General features: G+C 42.4%; 2 protein-coding genes across 5 annotated transcripts in view; one reads left to right on the top strand and one right to left on the bottom strand.

Annotated features, from left to right (window-relative positions):
* Positions 1-23,287, bottom strand: part of REL (REL proto-oncogene, NF-kB subunit) — a 39,356-nt gene extending 16,069 nt beyond the window's left edge. Inside the window, exons 1-5 of one of the 4 annotated variants that reach the window (XM_079297928.1) lie at positions 23,176-23,287; positions 22,413-22,520; positions 7,579-7,721; positions 4,981-5,129; positions 1,125-1,216 (exon numbers count right to left, since the gene is read on the bottom strand). In XM_079297928.1, coding sequence (XP_079154054.1) covers positions 1,125-1,216; positions 4,981-5,129; positions 7,579-7,721; positions 22,413-22,431 — 403 coding nt within the window. In that variant the 5' untranslated portion in view covers positions 22,432-22,520; positions 23,176-23,287. Of the gene's footprint in view, positions 1-1,124; positions 1,217-4,980; positions 5,130-7,578; positions 7,722-12,073; positions 12,181-12,405; positions 12,555-22,412; positions 22,521-23,173 lie in introns of those variants that run through there. The other 3 variants (XM_079297927.1, XM_079297929.1, XM_079297926.1) reach the window with 3 other exon arrangements.
* Positions 1-25,391, top strand: part of USP34 (ubiquitin specific peptidase 34) — a 435,968-nt gene that overhangs the window by 231,838 nt on the left and 178,739 nt on the right. The window lies entirely within an intron of this gene.

Below are 25,391 nucleotides of genomic sequence, written 5' to 3' on the forward strand. Positions count from 1 at the left end.
ATCTCACCTGAAAACCCACTGAAGTGTCTGGAGAATCTCCAAGCTCCTGCCACACTTACATGAAATACATGGCTACATTTACACTGTTTAGCTAATAATTTGGGGGTATTTATGCTTTTCATCTAATTACCCAGTTGAGCTGAATTCTGCATGTGTTGGTCCCACCCCAGCTGGCCCCAAAACTTTGCAGTGTTCCCCACCCCCTCCGTGCAGAGAATTTGTCAGTTAAATTGCTGTGAGGGGAGTTGGTTTAGCAAGTTGATCTGAAGGGAAACCACTCTTTTTTTTTGTGTTCAAATTGGTTTTCCATTGGAGCAACTCTCTGCGGGGCCACTCTGCCCCTGTGTGTGGTGGTGAGAGGAAAGTGGTGGGAGTGTGTGAGCAGGGATGGAGGGAAGAGCAGGATGACTCCTCCTGAGAGCAGCCCACAGATCAGTCACATCAAACAAAACCCTGTGGGCAACCCCTCACAGGTGTGGTTCTGCAGCAGCAAGTCCTCCCTCTGACCTCGATGAGTCCAACCACAGCATCACAGGATGGTTTGGGGTGGAAGGGACTTGAAAGATCATCTTGTTCCAACCCCCACCATGGGCAGGGACACCTCCCACCAGGGCAGGCTGCTCCAAGCCCAGCCTTGACACTGCAATCCTGCTGTGGAATCAAGTGAGGAGCAGTTCCCAGGGGGCTATCAGCCCCCTGACCTGGTCACAAAAAACACAGCAGGAGAAGAGAAAGTGGCAATGAGATTTGTATTGGCTTAAGTGGTTGCAGAGTTATGCTAATTCAGTCTTTTACTCTCATTACTGCCAGGACTGGGGAAATCCAACTCCCAAGACACTTGTAGAAGTTTCCAGGAAAAGGTTCTGCTGCTATCCCATTCCTTCTGTCCAAGCAGCAACTCAGACTGCTGCTGGGAATTACAAAAACTCAATATAAAAAAAAAAAAGGGCAACTATCCAAACAAATTCATCATGTGATAACTGGGAAGACAGACTAGGAGGGACAGAGAAGGGGAAGACTGTTTCTCAGAAAGAGAAAAAAAAACTCCAACACAAAAGCAAAGGCAGGACAGGATAAACAAAATCCTATGACCCTGCCAAGAGAACCAGCTGATTTCCACTCACCATTGAAAGGGTTAATTTTCCTCGAGATTCGTAAAGAAATGGATTCCTTCAGGTCTTTCTTCTTCACACACTGAATGCCCAAGTTCTGAAAACTGAAGCATATATGGCAAGATTTCAGCAATTAATAACATCTTCAGTGTAGACTATTAAATAAAATATACATGCTAATTAGTGTGATAACATCCAGTGTAAAAAAAGAATAAAAGCTGCTTTTGAGAAGGGTGTGCAGGACCTGAAGAACAGAGATGCTGTTTTTTTCTAAAGTACGGGCAGACACAGAAGCAAAAAAACCCATAAAATAGAAATCTAAATGATTTACATTATTAAGAATATATATTTCTATATTCAAAATTCCTACTCTGCAGTAAACCTACAGTGATTAACATGTTAGATACTCAGTCTTGAGTGATTTATAGTGACAATCATTTTTGTAATCAATAAACCTGGTAATTTGCATTAGTTAAAGGATTTGCTCTCCTGCTTTTATCAGGGAATATAAATCTTAAACACTATTATAAAGGGTTTGTTTTTTTTTTAAACAGGTCAAAACAGGTTTTTACATCTCACATAGTTATGGAAAAGTTCTGAAGAGCTGCAGCTCCTCCTGATTTGCATAAAGTGCAGGTCACCCTGATGCAGGAGGTGGGGGGAGTCCCAGGCAGGCTGACTCTTTCCCACATGGAAAAACCATGACATCATCAAAGCTGAGTGGATGTAAAGCAGGAAGTTAAAAAAAAGAAATTATCTGCGTTTCATTATGTTACAATAAGCTCTGTAGATGGGCTGTAACAGCAGGCATCTTTCTCCATTAGTCCCAGCCATTTCCCTTCCTCTGAAATTCCACAAACCTTCTTTGCTTTAGCAAAAGAGCCTCTTACTGCATCTAAAGATACTCCTTGTTCCTGCCAAGAGTGCTTGGACACTTCTGAACAAGACTATCCCAGCATGATGTCAGGTTTAATTTCCCTAAACTCTCCTGTCTGAACCCAAGCACACAGAGATTCCCAAAACCTCTGCCATCCACTTCCAGAAGCTCTGCTCACCAGAGGAAGGCACAGGCTTCCTCTGCCAACTGAACATGGTATGACCTAGGGGAAAATAAAACACAGCAACATCTCATAATTCACTAAAGCACTTTGCCTGACACTCAGATTGGGACTGCACCTTGATGTATGGAAACCTTGATTGAAATAGGATGCAATCCTATTTCCACCTGCTCCTGGAGGAAATACCTTCTCTTTAGGGCTTGATCACAGCACACATTATTTTTTTCCCCCCCTCAGAGCACCCACTGTACTCCACAGATTGTTTGAAGCAAACTTCAAAGCCCACAAACAGGGACAACTCCTTCCCAAACAAAGCCTCTCATGTACAGAGGAATTTCAGAATTTCAGCAGCCCGAAATTCTGAGATAATCAATGTTTTCTAAGGCTGTGCTGTCACAGTGAAAGTGTGTGTTTAAGCAGAGGCTGGGTCAGAGGAGGAACTGCTGAGAGCCCCAGCAGGGCTCGGGGTTTCACGTCAATGGGCGCTGACAGGAAGCGAGTTTGATAACAAGAAGAGAGAGGAAGAAGTATGAAGAGAGAGAAAAAAAATGAAAAACATCTAAAAAAAATATGATATCATCCTCATAGAGAGAGGAAACTAGGAAGTAAAAATCTGAGTACATAGGCAGCCCCACAAGCTCTGACTTTCATACTCTTGCCTTGATGTCTCGGCCAGGGAGGGCTCTGATCAAGTTTGGGCAGCAGTACAAAGATCATTATACCACAGGCAGAACAAGAACTTAAAACATGGGGAACTTTGAACAGCAGAAAGCAGAGTAATTACTCTGAGCAGCCCAAAATCTGTGATTAATAATTCTACTTCTACAGAGGAAAAAAAAAAAAAAATTGGATTTTTGCTCAATTTGGGATGCTCAGCAAGAGTAAAGAGCCAGAAACAGTATTGACAGAGGACATCTAGTACTGGATGAGGCTTTTCTCCAACAAGGACTCAAAGAGAAGAATGTGAAGATTGAGTCACCAGCCACAAAAAGGAAAATGACTTTAAACATCCAGATCCAATTATGGATCATACTGTTCTTTCATCTTAAAGCAACCAATGATTTGTTAAAAAAAAAATGAGTGTACTGATGCTGGAAACATTTCAAAGGGAATGTGTCGAGCCTCCTCCCATCAGGATCTCCAATGGCAGACACAAAGCTCACAGTTTCACATTATCAATAAAATGAAAGCAGCCCACTTACTATTCTGTAGGAAACTGAGAGGCTCACATCCTAAAAATATTGAGGAGAATTCATGGATGGAGCAAACAAGCACCAGTGCCTGAAGTGAGACAGAGGAATGGCATTATGCCAAAGGACAGGATTTGATGCAGACATACAATGGAGATGAAATCACAATCTGCAAATAAATAATTGCAGAGCATCCCAGGGTTTCTTGACCTTACATCCTGTCATGGCCTCTCCAAGAGTTTGCCTTGTGCCTCCACACTGAACCTTGTGCAACCAAATGCCAAGAGGAGAAACAACTGTCAGTGTCTTCCTGCACTCAGTGATGGGAACACAGGCCCAGAAAAGGTGTTAAGCAATCAAGCTTTTCTGCTTCAGACCAGCAGACACAGAGCTGAGGGGGGAAGTGGGATGGGCCAGGACAGCAGACTTCCTTTGACCTTGGCTGAGGAACCTTGATCTGAGAAGGCAAAGGGGAAGCTGGTGAATGGTGGCCAGGGGAAGGTGCAAGGTCCTGTCAGAGTTTAGGACATTTGCAAGTCAGTGTGACCTGTGCCACCAGAACAAACTGCAGCACATCCCTGATCCCTTGAGCCTGGGCTGGATGCTGAAGAAGCATCTCCACTGTTTATGTCACCACCACCTTCAAAACAGATGTGTCTTCAGCTCTCTCCTTTAATAGTGTCCTACTGACTAAACCCATGTAAACATGGAGTAATTTCACCAACACCAACAGAATTCCATTGGCCTGAGAGCTGTGTGTAAGAGCTACTTATACACTGAAATATTCACCTGATTTTCTTCCCAGCTCTGTTATGCTTACCCCAGAGCAATAGCCTACTTCCATATTCCCTGCATTGCAAACTGTGAACCACAAACAGCTTGCCAGTTCTAAATTCCCCTCTCCAGCAATAATCACTCCATGTTTGCTGCAGCTTATTCTCATTTTATTTTATCACACGAGACTTGGTAAACTTAGAGGAAACACCATCAAATACAACTGCATTTGAGATGTTCTTAATAGCATTGAGGAATGCATCCACAAGCAGATCCTTCCCTGGCACACTTGATCTTCAGAGCTGAATCTGTATTTTCACTCAGAAAACTCCAACCCAAACAACAAGCAACAACAGGGACAGCTACTAACACATCTCCAGATGTGTCACAACCACTATCTTCTAAATTACATGATACTCAACCACTACTTTCTCCAGAAAGTCCAAATATAATTTCCATGGAAGATGTGAACTTCCCTCATCACCACGAAGTATGAATTCAAATGCTGTTACCCTCTCTATTACTCATCACTTTTACATGTAGGAAAGAGTCATGCTCAAGAGTAAGATGTATTAATGAACAAGTCTTAAAAAAATAAGTGGGAGAAAGGAAAAGAAGACAGACATTGGGAGAATGGATAAAGGAAATAAAAAGGTGACAGGAAAGAAGTGCAGCATTGAAAAAAGAAGGAAATACTTCCAAGGGAAGTTCCCCGAGATGGATTAGTAAACTACAGCAAAGACAGCATTCCAATTGCTCTTTTAATCATTAATATGAGCTTTAAAACACAAGATTAGCAAATCACTTGCACAATAAATCAAACTCCCAAGCAACACCATTACTCACGACAGGACTCGCCGTTCTGGCCCGAACTCAGCTTCATAGTAGCCATCTCTGCAGTCTTTTCCAACCAGATCATGAGGGTGTGGCTTGTAGGGCTCATTCTTTGTTACCAACGTGGTTCTTATTTTCACTTTTCCAAAATAGTTCAGAATCTATTAAAAAAATGCAAGATGTTTTCAAGATTTTAGGTATTGGTCTTCACCTGTTATAGAAAATAAATTTTATCCTGAAATGCTCTACACAGGTGACCATACAGAAAAGTTCCTTGAAGAACAAGTCTACCTCCAAAGATTTTAGGAAAAAAACTTATAATGAGGATACTACCTGTGCATGGAACACTAAAGAGCATCTCAAGAGATAGAGCATGACACAATCCCCTCTGAAGCTGTTGGGTTTTTTCCCAACTAATTCTCAGATGAGTATTCAATCTTATATTGAAGCTGGGGAGTACCAAAGCCTCAAGCTCCTACCAGAGCTTTCATCAGCCAATTCAATGCTCCTTTCTCAGGTGCATAAAAGCAACCTCAAGCTGATGGCTACCAGTGAAGTCACCGAGTGTGGGGGAGTCTTAAAGGAAAAAAAAAAAAAAAGGAGGAAAAACAGTTTGGCCTAAATTGTTTGACACGTAAAAACTTGAAAGCAAATACAGGCTCAGGCATACATTTGTGTAGAGGTGAGCTCTCCTCCTCCACTTCCCCTGCCCTATAACAGAGTTCCTCTCCTTCCTCTTCTCTCCTGAGACTCCAAGGATCCATCACAATCCTTTTTAGTCAACACCTCAAACCTTTTGGCTTGAATTGTGCTCTTTCACAGATGTGCTGTCATCATCTGTTTGCATCAGTCTCCAGTTTGGCTCCATTCAATCTTCACACAAGCCACTGTTACTTTTTACCCTTAAAATGATACTTCTACCACTCCTTCACTTCCTTCAATCATTACATAATTTCTCCCTCATTTCACACCCAGCCCCACGAACATGAAGCCTGATCTTGCTGCTTTTGGTTCTCCAGTTCCCCCTCAATGTTCATCTTCATAACTACACCATGAAATTTAATCTCTTCCTGGCCCCTCTCTGCACATTTTCATCTCTAGAGGGGACTCCCCTGGAACCTAATCAGCACTAAAGCCTCCCACGGGCTTCAGGGAGGCAGGAATTCACCTAGAAATCACCTGCTATCAGTACAATCAGCTCTGTCATCAATAGTACCCTTTCAAAAGAACAAACTTGGCCAGGCTTGCATAGTCACATACCCATGTCCCATCTCTCCTTTGGGTTGTGCCTGCCTTTCATGAGCAGCACAGTCCAAGAGAAGAGGAATCAAGGCTTGATTCAGCCCATTCAGCTTGTGCCCTGACACAGACTTAGGCTGAGAGTCTATGCAAACTTCTACTCCTGCCAACAGCCCACACAGTTCCTTGTTCAATTGGCAGAGTGCTGAAAAAATGAGTCTGGCACCATCTCCATTTCCTGCATTCCCTAACCAAATCTGGCACTGTGATAGTCAAAAGGAAACTTTCTTTGCTTCTTCCCTTAGTAATTCTGGCTCCAGGGCTGGACCAGCTTCCACAGTTGCTTTATGCAATAGAGTCTCACTCTGCTGCTCAACACATGGCTGCCAACACTCTCCTCCTCAAACCCTCCCTCTTAAAGAGCTTTCATGCCTCAGCATAAAACATCTCATATTCATCACATTTCCCATCTTCTCTATCTACTTGTGTCCTGCTGGGATTCCAGAGACTCCATTTCTTGGGCTCCACATTATTTTTTTTTATACTTGCACACTCTACAGATACACAGCCTCTGTTCCTGGTCAGGAAGACGGCATCTTAAACATCAGATAGGGGACCACAAATTCTTTTTTCTTACCCTACCTGTTTAGGGTGTCCTTTGTCTAGCCCATGAAAGCCACTGCCCAAGTGGTTCCATTCCAGCTTTGCTGTCTCTACCTTTGTCCCTGCTTTGCTCACAGCTGTCAGGGCTCCTCTGAATCCCTTCATTCTGGATATCCCACCCCATCCATGGTGCAACCACCCAACTCATCGTGACTGCAGATGCTCTGAGGACACAATTCCCCTTTTTCTCAGCTCATTTTCCAGTTCTGACTCTGCACACCTCACTCTGGTGGCTCTTGCAGAGCCCATCTGTTGTTGGCTCATACCAAGCACCTTCTTTCATGTCATGCCCAGCAATGTTTCAAAGCCTTTCCACATTTTGTAGGCAAATTCCTTCATTGCTCTCCCAAAATCCGTGCTGCAGTCCAAACCTTAAAACCAAACCCACGTCACCTAACTGAGAGAGCAGAGCAAACAGAGAAAGCTGCTAATGAATGGCTCCCAGACCTTGAGTCTTGGCTGCATCCCCTCTAGCAGCACTTTGTAAACCACCTCTGCACCTTCTCCTCTTTTTGTAAACCAAATCTTTTCGTGACCAGGAGCAAGCAACTCCTTTCCCACTCTGCTGCAGCTCCATTTGCATGCCAAGGGAAGAATCCCAGAAGGTGAGATGAAAAGCACTGTATTTACTGTGCAGAGTCCAACACATAGCTACGAGCACCAGGGTAATGTGGGCAATGGTAATTCCCGGATGAAAGCAGTATTTACCTGGATGGAAGGGAAGGTCTTATTGTTTTCAGTACTGTGCTCTCCTGGGATGCTGCCTGCTGATCTTCCCTCACACTTGTATCTGAATCGCATGCCCCTCTGCCTGGGTTGCTCAAATATTTCAATGTAGGGCTCAGGGCCACCTTAAAAAATAAAATATTTTCAATGTTAGGACACAGTAAAGCTTAAAAAGCAGCAGAAGATCAGAATCAGAATTTCTAGACTTTACATTACCATCCTCCCACTTGGTCTACCTTATCAGAAAATCTACTCTTTATTTTTATGTACATGCACATGTTGAAAGTGGGGTACAAGGGAAGAGAACAGATTTGGATGAAATATCCATGGTATCAATGCCATGGAAGTAATTAGCAAAAAAATACACCCTTCCCTCCATCTCATTTAGAACTTGGCTTCTTCCAACCATCATAGAAGACATGTCTGACAAAAGAAGATTTTTTACAACAAAACCCAAATCACTATTTTGAGGGAATGGTTAACATTTTTTGGAATAATACAGTTTTAAGAATGGCTGTCCTCTCCAAGCACTGGTACTGTCAACTGCTGTGTTCTCTTAAGCATCCTCTGAAACTGAAGATGTTTGCTCAGAATTGATTGATTTAGTTCCTATCACAGTGCAGCAGAAACTATTCAAATTATGAAAAAAAAATCCACCCTACTGGGTGGAATACTATCACTGTGAGCTCAAAAAATACCTGATTACTCGTACTGAATTCTACATTTTGAGCTGCCTATCTCCCATGGGGCTGGTTTCTAGTTGCAGTATCTCCCCAGACAATGAAACCTCAGAAAAGCTATTGGGCAGTTGTCAGAAGGAAGGTTTTCAGGAAACACAGAGTGATAGATGAGAACAGGAGACAGCAGAACTTTTAAATGGGAGGATAGAAAGACTTCAACTTAGCAAGAGCCTAAGTACTTTTCAAGTGATGTTTTACTGCCAGACAGTAACAAGCTATTTAATATATCTCACTGAGAACATCAAACAGGACAGTCAATCAAACAGTGACAACAGTGGGATGGCATGTGAAAAATAAACAACTGAGGCTAAGTAAATATTGTTGAAGTTGAATCATCACAGTGCTACACAATCAGAAGAACGTAGCTTATGGAAATGTCTACTGAGCTCTCTGTCATCTTCATATAATAGCATCCTCCTCAAGCAAGGCTGAGCATCACAAACAAACAGGACAGACAATATCCTGTGGCACAGCACTGAAAAAAAAGTGCTTGGACTTCAACATAATAAGCAAAACAGTTATTAAATATATTGAAAGTGCTGAAAGGGTAAAAGAACCCCTACTTCCTTTTGCCCAAGGTCTGTGCTGCCTGTGAGTCCACAGCACACGGGTTTTGGCAAAGAGGTGGATTCCAATCCTAACTCCATAATAAAGGGCTTCTCTTTTGCTGCACCTACAATGGTTTAGGCACCCCTGCCAACACAAAGCTTGAACTTTATGCCTGGGATTTGTTGATGGCAAAACATTTCCAGCACTGCAGCAGTTCATACCCGAAGTAGGAAAATATTATAACCTAAGAGATAAAGTAATCAAGAGCAGCAGAGAAGGGATGGATGGATGGAAAGAACAACATCTGAGACGTCACCTCAGTGTGACCTGAATGCACATTTATCTGTCACACACCTACAGGAGCTGAATCCACCACTCTGTGCTCTCACAATGTCTCATAGCAGATCTTGTGCTGGGATGGTCTTCAACCACTGAAGCCTCTGCAAAGCCTTCAAAAGCACAAGGCACTTCCACTTCAGACTGTGTTTGGGGTCAAAACCTTTGGGAACTGTGGTTCAGGACTCTTCACTCACCTTTCTAAAAGTCAGTCAAAATGCAGTTTCTAATCACCTCCCTCATCTGATCACCTCCCACCAGGTAGATTTGAAATAACTTTTTGATCAGCAGCCGTGAGCTGTCACATTAAATACACATCAGCCACTACTCTAGGTGCAGTTACTCAGCAGGATGGTCCCTCTTCTAGATACTTCCCAGCTCTTCACCTAACTCTCCTTTAGATGAGCTTTGCATATTTTCTCTTTCTGGAAAACAAGCAAGTCCAGCAAAAGAGAAGGGGAATTATTTATTGATAATGAAAAAACCCTAGAAATGACGTAAAGCTGGTTTCAGAGAGAGCAGAAGTCTGAGTTTCTCACAAAATCATGCTCACACATTTGTCTATGGCTATTTTAACTTGCACACTGCAATTTATGCTATTGCATTGATCAGCACAAATACAGACATGTATCCACATACTAAATTAAAACTCTGGTTTACAAGTTAAAATGACAACATTACAGCAAAGTGCCTACTAATCTTACTGGGAGATTCTCATGCTAACATAGCTGCTAACCAGAGGTGTAAGACACCCACAGACATTATGGATTTGACAAAACTAGCCAGCTCAGAACTACAAGAGCACAAGCACTTTGAGCACTTTAACTCTTGCTGCTTGAACCAACGATCTCCATTCACATTCTATTAACAGTCGCTTGAGAGGACTATTTTCTCACCTCTCAAGAGCCCTTTCTGTTAAATCTCTGGGCTCAGTGATTTTTACAGCGCTGTGGTCGAAACAAATGTCACAGAAGGTAAAGGCACCGCTCGGCAGCAGGTGTGTTTGTGGGAAAGTAAAGCTGGGTGACGCGGCAGCCTCCAGAGATTAAACATTAAACTTCACTTGGTCTTGGCTGCCTCTCTATTCAAGAATCACGTTATCATCTCTGCTGTGATTACCAGTGTCATCGTGTTTTGTGTAGAGAGGAAACTCACTGAAGTGTTTGTGTGAATGAGAGTCATTACCAGCACTCTGCAGCCGAGTGTCCAGTGCTCCCTGGTTCTGTAAAGGAGCAATGTGCTTGTGAAGTGGCACAGCTTAACCATTTCACAGTCTGCTCACACACACAGAGGTCTGTTGGCACCCACAGTCACTACAGACCTGTCCTCCTCAGGTCTCACTTTGTTTGTCAAACAAATGTGAGACATGCCAAAACCCAAACTCTCACTAATTCTGAAAGAGAAATGCACATCGCACAAAATGCTACTCAAATTTATTACCTGCTTGCCCACAACAACTACTTCATAAAGCATTTGAAATGGAAGAAAGAGAAAAAAAATCCAGGTAATCATTCATCTAAATTCTTAAGAGTTTAATTTGTCTCTGTAATTAATTCTAATTGCCCATACACATACTAGCAATAGAAACATTGTGCTACACATTACAACCTGCCTGTCGGTTTTTTTTTTGTTATTGAATTGCTTTTTCCTCCTCCTGCCCTGAATACAACACTGAATAATTTTAAAGAGAATATGGGAGATCAGTGTCCCAATTACATACACCAGGAGAAGAGGTAAAAGCAATGACAGCTCCAAGAGTCCACGATAAGAAACCTGTGATGGTTTAAAGTTTAAAGCCTCTGCCATGAGGGAGAAAGTGTGACATTCTGCCACCGAGCAAAGTGACAACCCAATCAAGGGTTCCGTCTTGTTCCTCGGCTCCAAGCAAGCAGCTCTGGAGGAACTGCCCAATTCGGCATTTTCTGAACAGGCTCTCCATCAATATGTACATGTGAAAGCAGAGCAGCTGTGGGTCTTTGTGCAAAGAAGATGAGAAAGTATCACCCGAAACTCTCCGGCCCGAGGTGACTGCAGCGACACACAGATGGGAGAAGCGTTGCCCTTTAACTCTGATGTCACCGCTCTGCACAAATCCCTGGTGGCACTAAGTCTGTCATTGCTAAAAAGCAAGAATCTATCCACTTGTAACCTTCTGAAACACCTCGGGCAAAGAGGGAGGATGGTGAAAGCTTTGTTACAACACACCCCAGTCTAAGCAAAAGCAACTGGAAACATAACACGATTTGGTTTGAAAAAGCAGTAATCTACCTAGGGCTCCATAAACTGCACAAATTCTAACAGAGACCAAAGAACGTTCATGAACTTCCTCTTTACTATCGTGTTACATTACAAAACGGCAACTACAGGAAAAAAAAAAAAAAAAAAAAAACAGCCGACAAAAGCTAGCTAGTACCAGGAAGTTATAAACTTCCCCCGCTGAAAAAAAACTCCTTATCTGGTTCTTAATTACACTGAAAATACATAGAGACACGAAGAAACAAAAAACCCGAAATTGTTCTGTCCTGCTCCATTGTTGCCACTCTAAATACATCATAACATTTAAAGCACAAGCCCGGCTGTTTTCTCTCCGTGTTGACAGTTAGCGCACCTATATATTTATCAGGAGTGAAAGTTCATACCTTGCTAAGTGGGAGCAGAACATACACACACCCAGGTTCTGAAAAGCAGCTTCGCCTAGAAATACTATTCTAATTAGTATAGCCAAGTTTTAAATTTAGTCGGGTATTTTTTTTATCCCCGAGAAAGATACCAGAGAGACGCCTCCCGAAAGGATGACAAACCCGGTTTAGCTTAGCCTCTAGAAACTTAATTGTGCTTTTTGTAGCAATTACCCAAAGCACGATCCCTTATCTGCATCGCTTTGCATTTGTACCATCGCTATTCCTCATTCATTTGCATTCCCACAGCCGAGCTCCGATGCGAACGGGATCCTGATGAGCATCTCCCGAACTCCAGCTTGTCTCCAACCCAGACAGGAGACCCGCGTGGATTGAGCGGCTGAACGCTTCCACCCCACAACTCCAAGAGATCCGTTTGGAATGGAACAGCTTTAGTAACACCTCCCCGCGACTCATCCGAGCAGCCCCACGGTGAACGCTCCGGGGGAGGGCGGCGAGCGCCCGGAGCCCCCCGGAGCCCCCCGCCCGCTCTCCCCGCCGCTCACCGGCCATGCTGACAGCTCCGCTCCGGCTCTGCGCCGCGGGGCTCCGGCCCGGGCCCGCACACCTCGCAGGGACTGTGGCACGGCCGCGGCTGCCGGGCTCCGCCGCCCTTTTCAGGGGGAATTTCCCGTGGGGCGGGCGGGCGGACGTGCGCGCTGAACGGCGGGGCGGTGCCGGAGCCGCCCCCCGCCCGCCCCCGCCGCGCCGCGCCCGGACCCGGACCCGGCACCAGAACCGGCACCGGAGCCCCCTGGGCACGGAGACCCCGCTCCGGGGCTGGAGCTGCCCGGGGAGTCAGTCTGCCCTCCGACCCTCTCCTGCCCGCTTGCCAAAACTACAAAAGAAAAAGTTAACTCCGCTGGTTTAGAGAGCCCGTGTCCTTCCACACCCTCGCAGAGCATCGCTCTGACAGCCGCGCTCTGTCAGCCTCCAGACACCAAGCACCCTCCTTATCCACCTTTTTCTCATGCATGGAGCCTGGTGGCCATCCCAGAAAAGGGAAAACTCTAGGGAAGACTGTACTGCAGCCTACCCAAGCCCCTAATGGGGTTTGTAAGATGGACAAGGATAGACTTTTACCAACAGGACAAGTAGGAATGGCTTTACACTGGCAGAGGGCAGGGTTATATTAGATACTGATAAGGAATTCTTTACTGTGAGGGTGGTGAGGCAGTGGAACAAGCCTACCCTGAGAAGCTGGGGATGCCCCATCCTTGGAAGTGTTCTGGGCCAGGCTGGATAGAGCTTGGAGCAGCCTGGTCTCGTGGTAAACATTCCTGCACAAAGCAGGGGCTGGAATGAGACAGGCTTTGAATGCCCCTTCCAGCCTTTTCTGTGCTCCAATAACTAAGCTGTACCTAGTAGGGATAGACCAGCATTGCAGGTAAGGTAAGAACTAATCACCAATAAGCTGATTCAGTCACAATAATCAACTTTAAATATACCAAACTTTTGGAGCATCCCAGATCCTAAATTTCACAGCTTGGCCCCAACAGAGAGAGATGAAGCAAAGGAGCTGGACACTGGGAACAACAAACCCACAGCCCCATGTTTGGATATGATGGGGAGGTCAGTACCAAACACACAAATCTGGGGGGAAATTAAAAAACACCTGAAAAAAGAGGAACATAAAGGAACAGGAAGGCCACACCTAGCTGTGGTGTAAGGCTGCTTAGTTAATAAAATTTAACTTTTTCTTCTTAAACCTTTGCTCTGGGAGTGGAATAAACTGTCCCATGTGAAAATGCAGTTAAACCAATTAGTATCCTTGAAAAAGCAAATATTCTACAATAACAAGAAAAGCCTGAAAGAACACTCAAAGGGAGGTACAAAACCTGATAGGTTTTTGCTTTTTTCCCCCCTCTATCCTATTTCTAAAGCTAAGGTGATTTGGATGTACAGAAATGAAGCACAGCTGAAAATGCTGCTCTACAATCTGCAAATTCATACACCAAGCCATGCAACTAAACAGAAGAGGCTGCCAAATGCTAGTTATTCTTCCTGCTCTATAGTCCATCTCAACAGGACTTTTGTTTATAACTTTATTTTTTTCTCAACTATCCTCATATTTCCTATTAAAAAAAAAAAAAAATTCTCCACCCCACAAGCAAAACTTTCCTTATTAAAGATTCATGGTTTTTTACATCCCTCTCAAACTTACAACTGAAATTGGAGTAGAAGAATCCTTGGGAGAACACAGGGTAATCAAAATGTCTGTGACATTAGCCTTAGATGATTAAAGAGAAGAAAAACTACATTATTCAGGTGCTATAATAAAATAATTCTATGGCTGTGGGTTAGTTTCTTGCCAGAAGAACGTAATTTCTTATTTTCTTTCCCACAAGAAAGCCAGAACAAAACAACACAAAATATATAAACCAGCAGTGCCCTAAAAATATAAGAAATTCAGACTAGACTTTTACATCTTCAGGGATTTCTTGGATTCCCTATAATTGATAATGTACAATAAAGCAAGCAAGTGGGTCTAGTATTTTGAATCAAACTTGGAATTCACCTACACAAGCACAGGTGACCCTAAAGCACAAACTGACAAAGACAAATAAAATTGTGCTGCTCTACAACAAAGGCAGCAAACAGGAAAACACCCAAGCTGAATTTTCTCTGCTAAATGCCCCATCCAAACAATGAGCTCATCAACATTTCATATTAGAAGATACTTTAGTTTTTTAATTGATCACCTGTTGGGGCAAATTTTGTACAAGCCTTTATTCACAGGGCTGGACAGCCACAGAAATGATCAATTTGAGGGCATCCCTGCAGATCACAGGAGTGACTTGGACAGGATTTTTAAAAGGAAAGGTGTGCAATTCCTGTGGGATAGCTAAAACTGTAGATGTGAGCTTTGAGTTTGAATGTAAGACAAGTTGTGAGTACAGATGTATGAAGTGACTACTTTCCCTTTCTTATCTTCAGGGCTGGTTTTCCAAATCTCTGACTGTAAAAACTGTGACATCTCAGAAAGGATTAATGTAGCTGCTTCCTTAAATACAGTTTATATCCTATTTCTCCAGCCCATGACACTACTGAGTAAGCACAGACCAGGGAGACTGTGGCTCAAAACAGAAGTACCCACTGATTTCTTCAGAAGTAAAGTGTTATTGTAGGGTACACAATCTAAACCGATGTGAAATGAAGGGCAGTATTCCAGGCAATACAAATACCATGTTATGACTAAAACATAATAAACATTCCCTACTTTTCCCCAGCTCTTTTGAACTCTAACTCCTAGGGCTTGCAGGAACAGGCTACTCAAAGATAATCCTTAAGACTGCACGTTGCAAATTGAGGTGGTATCTCACATGCACAGCAGTGTCTTTGGTACAAACTGCTCCTTCATATTATTCATAAGAAAAAAATATTAATGGATTACACTTCTTACATCATCCCAAAAACTTTATCTCTTCCTTCAAATGATAATAACTTGTGACAAGAAGGTAACCAACCATGTGAAGTTTTTCATTGTGTAAAATCTGTGAGCTCCCATCATCAGAATACACAGACTAGATCTGGCTCAGGGAGATCCTGAGCAAAGTGACTGGAGGAAGGACAGCATGAAAAAGAGATGTTTTCTTGATGGTTTTTCCCTAGCAGCAGCCATAAGCCAATGGCCAGGGAAAAAGCATAAGAGTTGGACAAAAGGAGCTTTTAGTCTAAGACCAGCATAGCTGTTTTACAAAACATTCATGTTCCTAAACTCTATGGAAACCAAGAAGCCTTCCCAAGAAAAAGGCAAAAACCTAAGCAAGTGAAAGAGGCTTTACTCAAAGTGCAAGCACAAGGATATTCCTCTGCTCCTGACTACCCTGTATGCAATTCTGTTCTGCTGGGACCGGGATCCCTGGCACAGGGATTATCCCGGGAGAGTGAGGTGAACTAGAGGATTGCAGTATAGCTTTGGCAATCACAGAAACCTCGTCAGCAGCTGCCACGAAGTGTAAGAACATGTCATAGCTTCGGGTATATGCAGATCTCTGCAAAAAGGGACGGAATTCCCCTCCTGCAGCATTGCATAACAAAAGCCAGGTGCTTCACTATTATTTTTGTCAGCTGACTTTGGCTATAGCCAGAGGCAAGATACCAGAATTCTTAGGCCAGTCTGATCCAGTGCTTCACTTCCTGTCTTCCAGTTAAAGCAAGTGTTTTAAGATCCCATTTCTCTCCACTTACCAAGTCCAAAGGCAAGTCTGACCCTCCTGCTTTTCACTGGCTGCTGTGCCAGCACAGTTAACATCAACACTGCTACAAGGAATAAAGCTCCCTGTTCTGGCAGGGAACATCATGGGGCAAACAAGGCTAGAATGGAAGGATAAAAAGCCAGCACTAAAACCTCCTACAGCAAAGGACTGAGTGCTTGACATGGTATTTGTCTAGCCTAGGATGGTGGCTCTCTAGTGGTGCTTAGCACAGGCATTGCCCAATTAAGCCGGCTGTGACAGGAGAGTAGCACAGGCGAACTGTTAATTCTTTATTTCCTGTTCCCAGCTATCTGACTTTGATCAAAGATAAGGCCTTTTCTCTGGCCTGGTTAAGCAGACACTTAGGTACTTTCAGCATATGGCTCTCCTAATGAGGTGCATCATACTAGGAGTAAGATTAGTATCAATAAAATCATTCCCTTCTCTCCATAAGGAATAAAGTTAAGTCCTGTTTTCTTGTCCACTCTATCTCAAGCCTCACCTACTGCCAGATTAGAAATGTCCAATCCTCTATGCCTTAAGAAACCTTTTGCTGTTTGAAGTATGTTTTTAATCTCAAAGGCATCTTACTTAAATACTTGTCAGACCTTTTGGTGGTTAAAGCTTTTGTGGCTATTGGTCCTGAGGAAGGCTCCAATACAGAAGCCATTCTCAAAACACTCATGGCTTTCAGATTAATGATAAACTCAAAGGTTGTTCAAGTCATTCTGCTGGAAGTGTTCCTGTACCACACTCTGAGTTTGTTTGACATAGAACAATGCTACTGTGCCTCCCTCAAAACAGGGTGGAGAGAAAGGAAATGTTAATAGAGAAAGGTTGGTCTTGTGGATAAGGCACAAGGCTGTGATTCAGGAGACTGGAATTTGCCTCTTGGCAAGTCAGCCTTTCTACTCTTAGGCAAGTTGTTTAATTCTCTAAGCCTCAATTTCCCCAATAAAAATCAGAGAAGATACTTCCTTGCTCCCACACTTCTGCCTTATTCATTCATGATGCAACCTCTTCAGGGGACGAACCGCTTGTTACATGAAAGTGCCAAGCACAAAATATAATAGTTAAATGAACTCTAGGGTAGTATCAGAAAAAGCAAGTGTCCCCTCTGTGCCTCCTTCCACCCAGGTAACTCACTCCTGTGTGCTCCTACACTGTTCCAAGCACTCCTTTGGAGACACAGGAGTGTGCTTAAAAGCAACCTGGAGGAAACAAGATTGTTTTTTTTCTGCTGGCTCAGTTTTCCTGCTGGAGCCAGTTCCATGTACAATCACAGAAATTACTCTGCCAGCAGGAAGGAATGTGGTGGCACCAAGGCCAGAATAAGTTTCTGGAAGACAGATTTGGGCAGAGCTGCCTGCTTTCTGACAGAGTGCTAACGTCATAGAACTGTAGCACAACACTGTATTTTTAGCCTGAGAAATTGATAAACCTCCCTGAAATTTCTTAATTCACACTCCTTCCTTTCTAGAGTTAGAATTCAGAGCAGAACTTCTCAGGCACTTTCCTCCCAGACCTCTCAAGTGTTTCCTATTCCCTTCTACTCATCCCAGTGCTATACACATACACCACAGTTTGGGAGTTGTGTTATTTAACAGAGGAAAAACTTTAAATATTTGTTGGCAGGCAAATAAAAAGATGGAGTAGTGTTTTCATTTTCTACAGTGGTCCATAAAAGCCTCTCATTACAGTGAGGCTGATCAGTGACCTCTGAAGTGATCACTGAAACTGCAAACTCCTTCCTTATGCCACAGTCAGGATTCACCTGATGCAGTAGAGGACTTAGGCAACAGATGAGCTCAAGCTAAGCAGAAGGAGTTTAGTCAGCAGAAAACAACCTTCTTCTGCCCGGAATTATTTTTTTTTCCAAATAGATTACCTCTATTATCCAGATCACTGTGGCTGCTTTCAAAGGAAAGCCACAAAACATAAGGCAGGCAGAAGGAAGGATAGGAATTGTCCCTTTGGCAACAGCAATGAAAACTGCATAAAAACATATAGGCAATGTATGCCTAAAGTAATTCTGCTGCTCCCCAAAACTCCAGCACACACCAGCAGTCATCATGCACTGGGTCCACTACAGAGGATAACAATCATTCATCCAGGCTTTATTACAGGGCTTCCCTTTTTCCTCAGGGCTCACAAGGAGTTTAAGCTACTTGACATCACCTTGAGCTTCAAGAATCTCAGAAGACTGTATCTACAGCCAATAATCAGAATCAGTTAGGTTGGAAAAGACCTTTGAGATCAGAATCCAACCTCTGACTGACCTGTTGTCAAGCAGACCACAGCACAAGGAAAGACCATCCAGCCTTTCCTTGAACACCTGCAGGGTTGGTGAATCCACCACCTCCCTGGGAAGCCAAATTCAACATCGAATAACCTTTTCTCTGAAGAAATTCCTCATGACGTCCAACACAAACACCCCCTGGTGCTGCTTAGGCTACATCCTCCTGTCCTATCACTGCTTGCCTGGGAGAAGAGCCCAGACCCCACCCAGCCACAGCCTCCTTTCAGGGAGCTGCAGAGAGTGGCAAGGCTACCTTAAAGAGGCGACAAAGTTACCTTGTTTAACCCCACCAGATCTATCTCCTGTTAATTTGAAGTTTCACACCTTAATTGTCAACCTCTAGCCCAACGACTCCTGCAGTTCTGATCTGTACAGTTACAGAATTACACCCAGGAATGACAGAAAGTGACACCCCTCTTCAGGGCAAAGGTAAACACATTAACACCTTCTGGGAAGAGTTCACACATCAACTCCTCCTACACATGCAGAGCAAACTCGCAGTTTGTAAATCGGCCTCTACTCATCTTATCTGGCCCTGCATTAGCCCTTTCTTACAGATTGCCTGTGTCACAGGTGCCACCCCACCATGCAAAGCCTTACTGGCAGCAGCTTGCCACAATCGACTCCAAGTAAGCCAGGCTGCTCACCCCACTTCGTGCCTCTGCATTCAGCTTACTGCCATGCTGCAATAAAATAATTTAGATTTATTAACGAGGCCTGTATCTTAGTAAGGCTACTCTTATTAGTCTGAGCTTTCTGAATGACAGGGTTGAAAGCCCTTGATTTCTCACCCAGAACAGCGATGAGTTTTGCTATTTCATTGTCTTGTTCATCTGGCAGTTGCTACATGACTTGCCAATTTTGCTTTTAGGACACTTGGGGAAAGTTTGATATCATTTTTGTAATCAATGTTGTAGTTAACATCTCATATAACAATGAGTTTGATAAATACTCATTCACCTGAACAGGATTTCCACTTGTGAGTCTTAATATTGTTGAAAAAGATCAAATCCAAACAACAGCCTCTGGGTTTTTGATGTGCAATACTGATCCTTATGTATAGTAAATGTGTCAGGCACCATGAGACTGAGAACATTTTCAGATGCCTGAAAAAATTACTCCATGTACCTTACTCACCACATGCAAGTAAACACATTTCAATGTGAATTCTTTTTTAATTAAAAAGAACAGCAAGCCAAGAAGACTATTTCTTCAAGAGATCTCTTGTGCAATACAAATCCAAAAAAAAAGGAACTGAACTGATTTTTTTTTTTTTTTGCTCTGTGCAGTGGAAATAACAGCTCTAGACACAGCCTGTTGAATGGAAACACAACAGACACCACAATCTGCTTCTGGCAAGTACGTGCAGGAACCAGAGGAAGGAGAAGGCCTAACCCAAGAAAGAGACAGAGAGCAGCCAGTGGCCAAAAGGATTAATTAGGACAAGGGCTAGAGTTGGTTGAAGGTTAATGCCATATATAAAGCTGAATATAAAGAAAAGGCAACTGCTTTATGGAAAGGTTCCTTAACATGCAGATGCAAAAAAATACAAATTATTAAAGCCACTGATGTCCCAGCCCCACTTGTGACCCTGGGGTGCAAGTCAAGTCAGCAGGGCTGAAAGTCACTGTTCAGTTCTCTGTTCTTCAAAGGCTTTAGGTCCCTGCTACCTAAATCATTCCATTGCACAGCCCCATGGATTGTAAAATAAGCATTTTAGAATTAAACAGGCTCCAGTATCAAAAGAGTAGAAAGTAAGGAATGGAGGGCATTTGGAATAAAATCTCTGATTACAGTCCCACTGGCTTTACTCCTGGTTGTCACAGCAGCTTGTGCCTTAAGGGCCTTGATACCATTGTGCCCTAAACCAGGACAAATAGCCTCAGTGATGGTGACTAACACCCTTGGCTTTGTGGTGTCTCAATAAAATGTCCCCTTGTGTGACCACCATGATTTCTTCACTGGGCACACAAATCCTGCTTCCCTCACTGCTCCTGTATTTTTTTTCCCTGAGGTTTACTTCTTCTCCCAGAACAAGAGGGTCAAGATTTACATGTGCAAAGCTGAGAGCTTCAGTCTCTGTGCACTATCTTCAGATCTCATATCCAAGTAAAGTAGCCAGAGTGTGACTGTGCCTTTTCCTGAGTTCCCATCAAAAGGAAACCTGCATAAATAACATCTGCTTAACTGAAATTAAACTGAGACCAACGTTCCCACTGAATTTGAAAAGCATTTCTGTCCATACACATAATCATTTGCTTTAAAAAAAAAAAAAAAAAACAAAACAGATAAAAAACCAAATCTATAGGTCCAAAGAAGTTAGTTACTTTTTAAAAATAATACAGCTATTTCAGTTTTTCTTACCACCTTTTCTTACCTTGTAAAAGCATAATCCTAAGAGTTAACTAATCCAGATTTAATAGCACTTCAAAGTTTTAGAGATACTAGAGACTCATAGTTCTGTAAGAGAGAAACCAAATCTGTTCCCAAAGGCATGGATGCTGTAGAGAAGTGAATTCTGTAGCTGGCTGATTCCAGGAGATTCAGACATGGTAATTGCAGAGGCACTTGCCTAAAGTAAAACTGGCTACCACACTTGATTAATATTCATTATGCTCCACACCCCCTAAAAACAGCCTGCAGAGAGACTGTTGCAATTGTGAGATCGGTAGTGAGACCTGATTCCTATCTGGATACATTTACTGCCCCAAGTCTTTCAAACTTACCCCACCCACCAAGTGAGACTGTGGCTCTCAGGAGAAAGCTGCTGCAAGGAAAGCTTTAATTCCACCTTTCCTTAACTCCTTTAATTCCAGCTTTCTTTTCCCCAGTGCTATACACTTCTGAGATTCAGCTGGAAAGGGCACTGGGCCATCTTGTCTAGATTGTGCTTTTGCCAAGAAAGGTTGAACCAGATGATGCTGAGGTTCCTTTCCAAGATAGCATTCCATTCCATGACAGATGTTATCTTGGAAATTGCTGGTGCTACCGTTTTTCACCATTTTCATCTGTTTATTTGGAAACTACCAGGGCTTTGGGACAATTTGGGAGATTTTTCATCCTGCCTCCACAGTGCAGCAGGATGATCTAAGGCTCCTTGGCTGAACAGCAACCCAACCCTTGCATGTGATGCACTGATTTCTTTTTGGGGTTCCTGAGCTCTCTCATGCTACTGCTCCTAATTCCCTTTGAATTGGCAATGTCTGTGCTCTAGGGGTGCAAAAACCCCATTAGGAAACATATCTGAAATAATAATATTAATTCAAAAATCCATGTTGTTTAGCTGCTGGATATTTTAAAACTAGAATTAATATATGTAAAAGGAATATAAATTACATATGGTATTGTTCCTGCCTCCTGAATATGCATCTTTAAGTTTCAATGTCAACATAAATACAGCTATGCAATTACAGCACTTTTGTGTCTGTAAATATTCCCATGACCTACATCACAAAAAACTCTGGCAGGTGACCCAGTTACTACAGACTTGGTCAGTTCAGGACTTCACACTTGCAACACAGTTAAAACCTTATTTGCAAAACAGCACTGCTGCAACTGGTCAAGTGGAAACCATGTGACCTGACATGTTTTTAATTGCAATGCTGACAGAACTTTTAATTTACATAGCCTAGGACTAGCATATACTTCTGTTCTGATGCCAGAGGACACCAGAAATGTAGGAAGTTAAAATAAAAAGAAAGGTGGCCACTTGGATAATTTACTCAGACAATTACTGTCTCATCATTACCATCCCTGCTTAGAAGAATGTTTACCAGTGCCCCTAGAAGAAGAATGGAAAAATAAAATATATAGCTGAATGGAACCACAGAATAAATTACATTTAGCATAGCAATTACAATTTCTCCCAGACTATATGCATTATGAACAGCTTGTATTTGTGTGGTCAACAACCCTGCCTCATAAACACCCCTGTAATTAATTTGAAATAACAAAAACCAGGGATAAATAAACATGGTGTTCTTTTTGCTCCCTTTACCAGTGTTTGGCTCCTTACCTGCACACAGGCAGTGCATTCACTGCAGCTGATGAAGCAGAACTCTCCAGCCAGGAAAGCAGAGAAGGACTCAACTGTGCTGGGGATGAAGGTGGCAGCAAGAACCTCCTAAAGTGATAAACCCCCAATTGATTGTGGTTTATTAAAACAATACATAGCAAAGTAGCTACTGCTTAATTATATGTTACTAAAAGTTTTTTTTCCTCTCCTTAACAGCCATTCTATGCTCTAGCAACCCTGTCCCACTTCTCTTTTGCAATATCCTGCACTTCACAAGCCTCTAACCCACCATTCTTTCAACTTTTGCAAAAGTTACTGGCTGTCTCCCAACCCAGAGCTTCCCAATGCCATATGCACAGCATCCATGAACAGATGTTTGCTGTCTTCATAAACTCCTGGCCTGGGCTCAGCAAGATGGAGAGGAGCCACAATTCTCTTGACAAGAGAAGCTCCATCTTGGCTCACAACGTGCTCAAGCAGAGACTGATCAATGGCATTATTTGGGAATTTCAGAAAATTCACACTCCTAAAGTTGGAAGAGGGAAGAGGTATGTCAACTTCTCTCAGCTGAGCGTTTTTCCAGTTTTGAGGGGCTTTAAGGAAGACATGAAGCAATACCCACTCTTGGTGCTGGAGATACGCTCATTGTGCATGTTCACTGCACAAGTTTGACTCCAGGAATAAGTTTATTAAATTTGGGGCCAGGCAATAACACATTCACAGCAATACAAAACAATTAAGAGTCAAAAACCCAATCACACACCTCACTTTCAGACAATGCTTCCACTTGAGTTGACTGGAACTTTGAGTAATAGAAGGCCATGGCCCTGCAAACAGAACATTCATGTAAGTATTGAAGTATTGCAAAGGAGATGGATTCCAGAAACTTGCTGTAAACTCTGCCATTCTTTCAGAAAGATGTAAAAATATACCAGTTCCTACATGTAACATTAATAATGTTTATAAATAAATATGTAGACTTAGCATCCATTTCTTTTCTGAAGATGTTCCTTAGAAAACAAGGCACCTTATTTTTTTTACACTTACTATGAAGAAGTATTGGGATTCCTCCTTACCACTCTCACTCACCCCCCAAAATATTAGGACATAAGAACTTACCTATGAGCACTTAATAAGATGTCAACTTGCATCTGGCAGTCCTGTGGCACTGTGGGCTGTGCTAAAATTCTTAGTGAGACTTTTTTTTACAGAGAAATGAAAATAAGCAGAAAACAAATTTGTGATTTTATTGTTGCTGTTGTTAAGAAGATAGTCTGAAAGGAAAAGTTGTTTAATTTGCAAGCTTATAAAAAAGCAACAAGAATAGTGGGCTATCATGTAAACAGTGGGTAAAAAAATCAACAGCTGGTGTCAGTAATCTCTAGAAATACAGAACTCTTAAAACAGTCCTTAGCCAGATACAGTAATTTATACACTGGGAATCCCCACTGTGGGCATAGACAACATCACTCTAAAGAAAAAGGGTCTCACACATTCAGGGAACTTGGCTTCAGTTTCTGGTCTTAGCCACAAAATTTCTGTCTGGCCCTTCATAAATGGTTAATTTCTACACCTCAGGTCCATCTGTTAAAGCAGAAGGAAAGCTTTGGGAAAAAATGCATGATACTTAATTCCAAAACTTAATACAAATAAGGAACTTTTGATGGGCACTCTGTCTAATTATCTTGGATAAGAAGTCATCTTAAACATTAGTGTTACTGATATCCATTACTTAGCAAATAGATCATGCCATGTTTGTCAACAAAACAACTTCTAAAGAAGTAGCTGAAAACCAAAACTATCTAAGTTAAAGAAACAGTGACTGAGAACAGACTGAAATTCTCATACAAGCCAGAGCTGATGAAATAATGTGGTGTTGCTTAGAAGTGGTTAGTTTCTATTCTAAGGTTCCTGTAGCCTTAAACTTTTCTAAGTAATGGCTTTGCTTTTTTTATTGACGTTTTCAGACCTTTGCAGGAGGACAGACAAAAGTGCAGCAGGGTTTCCCCACTGACATCACAGCCACTGAAATGAGGAGTGACCTTTAAGGCTGAACACAAGACTTCAGTTTGAGCATACAAACCTCTGCTTGAGCTCCATGGCTGGGCTGCTGGACAATCCATCTCAGCTAACTTGTTACTGAAAGGTGAACTCAAACCAACTTTAAGTAACCAGAGTCTAGAGAAAATTGAGATATTTCAAGTCAGAACACGTATGAATGGGAAAGAAAATTAGCACGCTGCTGATTACTCATTTCTGTAAAAGAAATAGTATTTAGCTAACTGATTGATAATTTTACAGGCACATAGCAAACATTTACCCAGAATTACAGCAAAGTGTACTTGCACAATTCACTATTTGGTGCAAGGCAGGATTTATTTAGTGGGTGAACAGAGGAACAGAAACAGGGGATTCCCTGGCCTTCTCATTGCTACTACTTCACTGCTTGCAACACAGTCATTTTCCTCAAAACACAATTCCCAGGGGTGTATTTTTATCTCATTCTGTTTTAACTAAATTACTGCAAACAATCACTCTACAGAAAATACTGTTTCCATGATTTTCCCATTGTTCATGACCTGGCAAATTTGGTAATGCTTTGAACAAAATCTGCACTAGGTTTCTTTACAAACTCTCCCAGGATGTTATCCTACACAGTATTAATTAAAGATCCATAAAAGCATTCAAAATGAGTGGAAAAAACTAATGTACACTATACCATCTAGACAAAACCAAAAGTGAATGCAATGACCAGTTACAAGCCTTGCAAGAAATAGAGACTTCAGTTTCAGAAACAACTCAGAACCAGCACAGCTTTCAGTTTCCTGAGTCTAATGCCTGTTTTGAGAGAGCAGAAAATGCAGAAATGTGAAATAGCTGGTACTCCTTTAGTTCAGTTATTAGAAATCTCTGTTGAATTGCTCATTATGACAGGTTTATGCCTTTCTGCTTAAGGCTGCACATTACAAAATGAAAATT

The sequence above is a fragment of the Erithacus rubecula genome (assembly GCF_903797595.1).
Source record: "Erithacus rubecula genome assembly, chromosome: 2".
Taxonomy (NCBI): Eukaryota; Metazoa; Chordata; class Aves; order Passeriformes; family Muscicapidae; genus Erithacus; species Erithacus rubecula.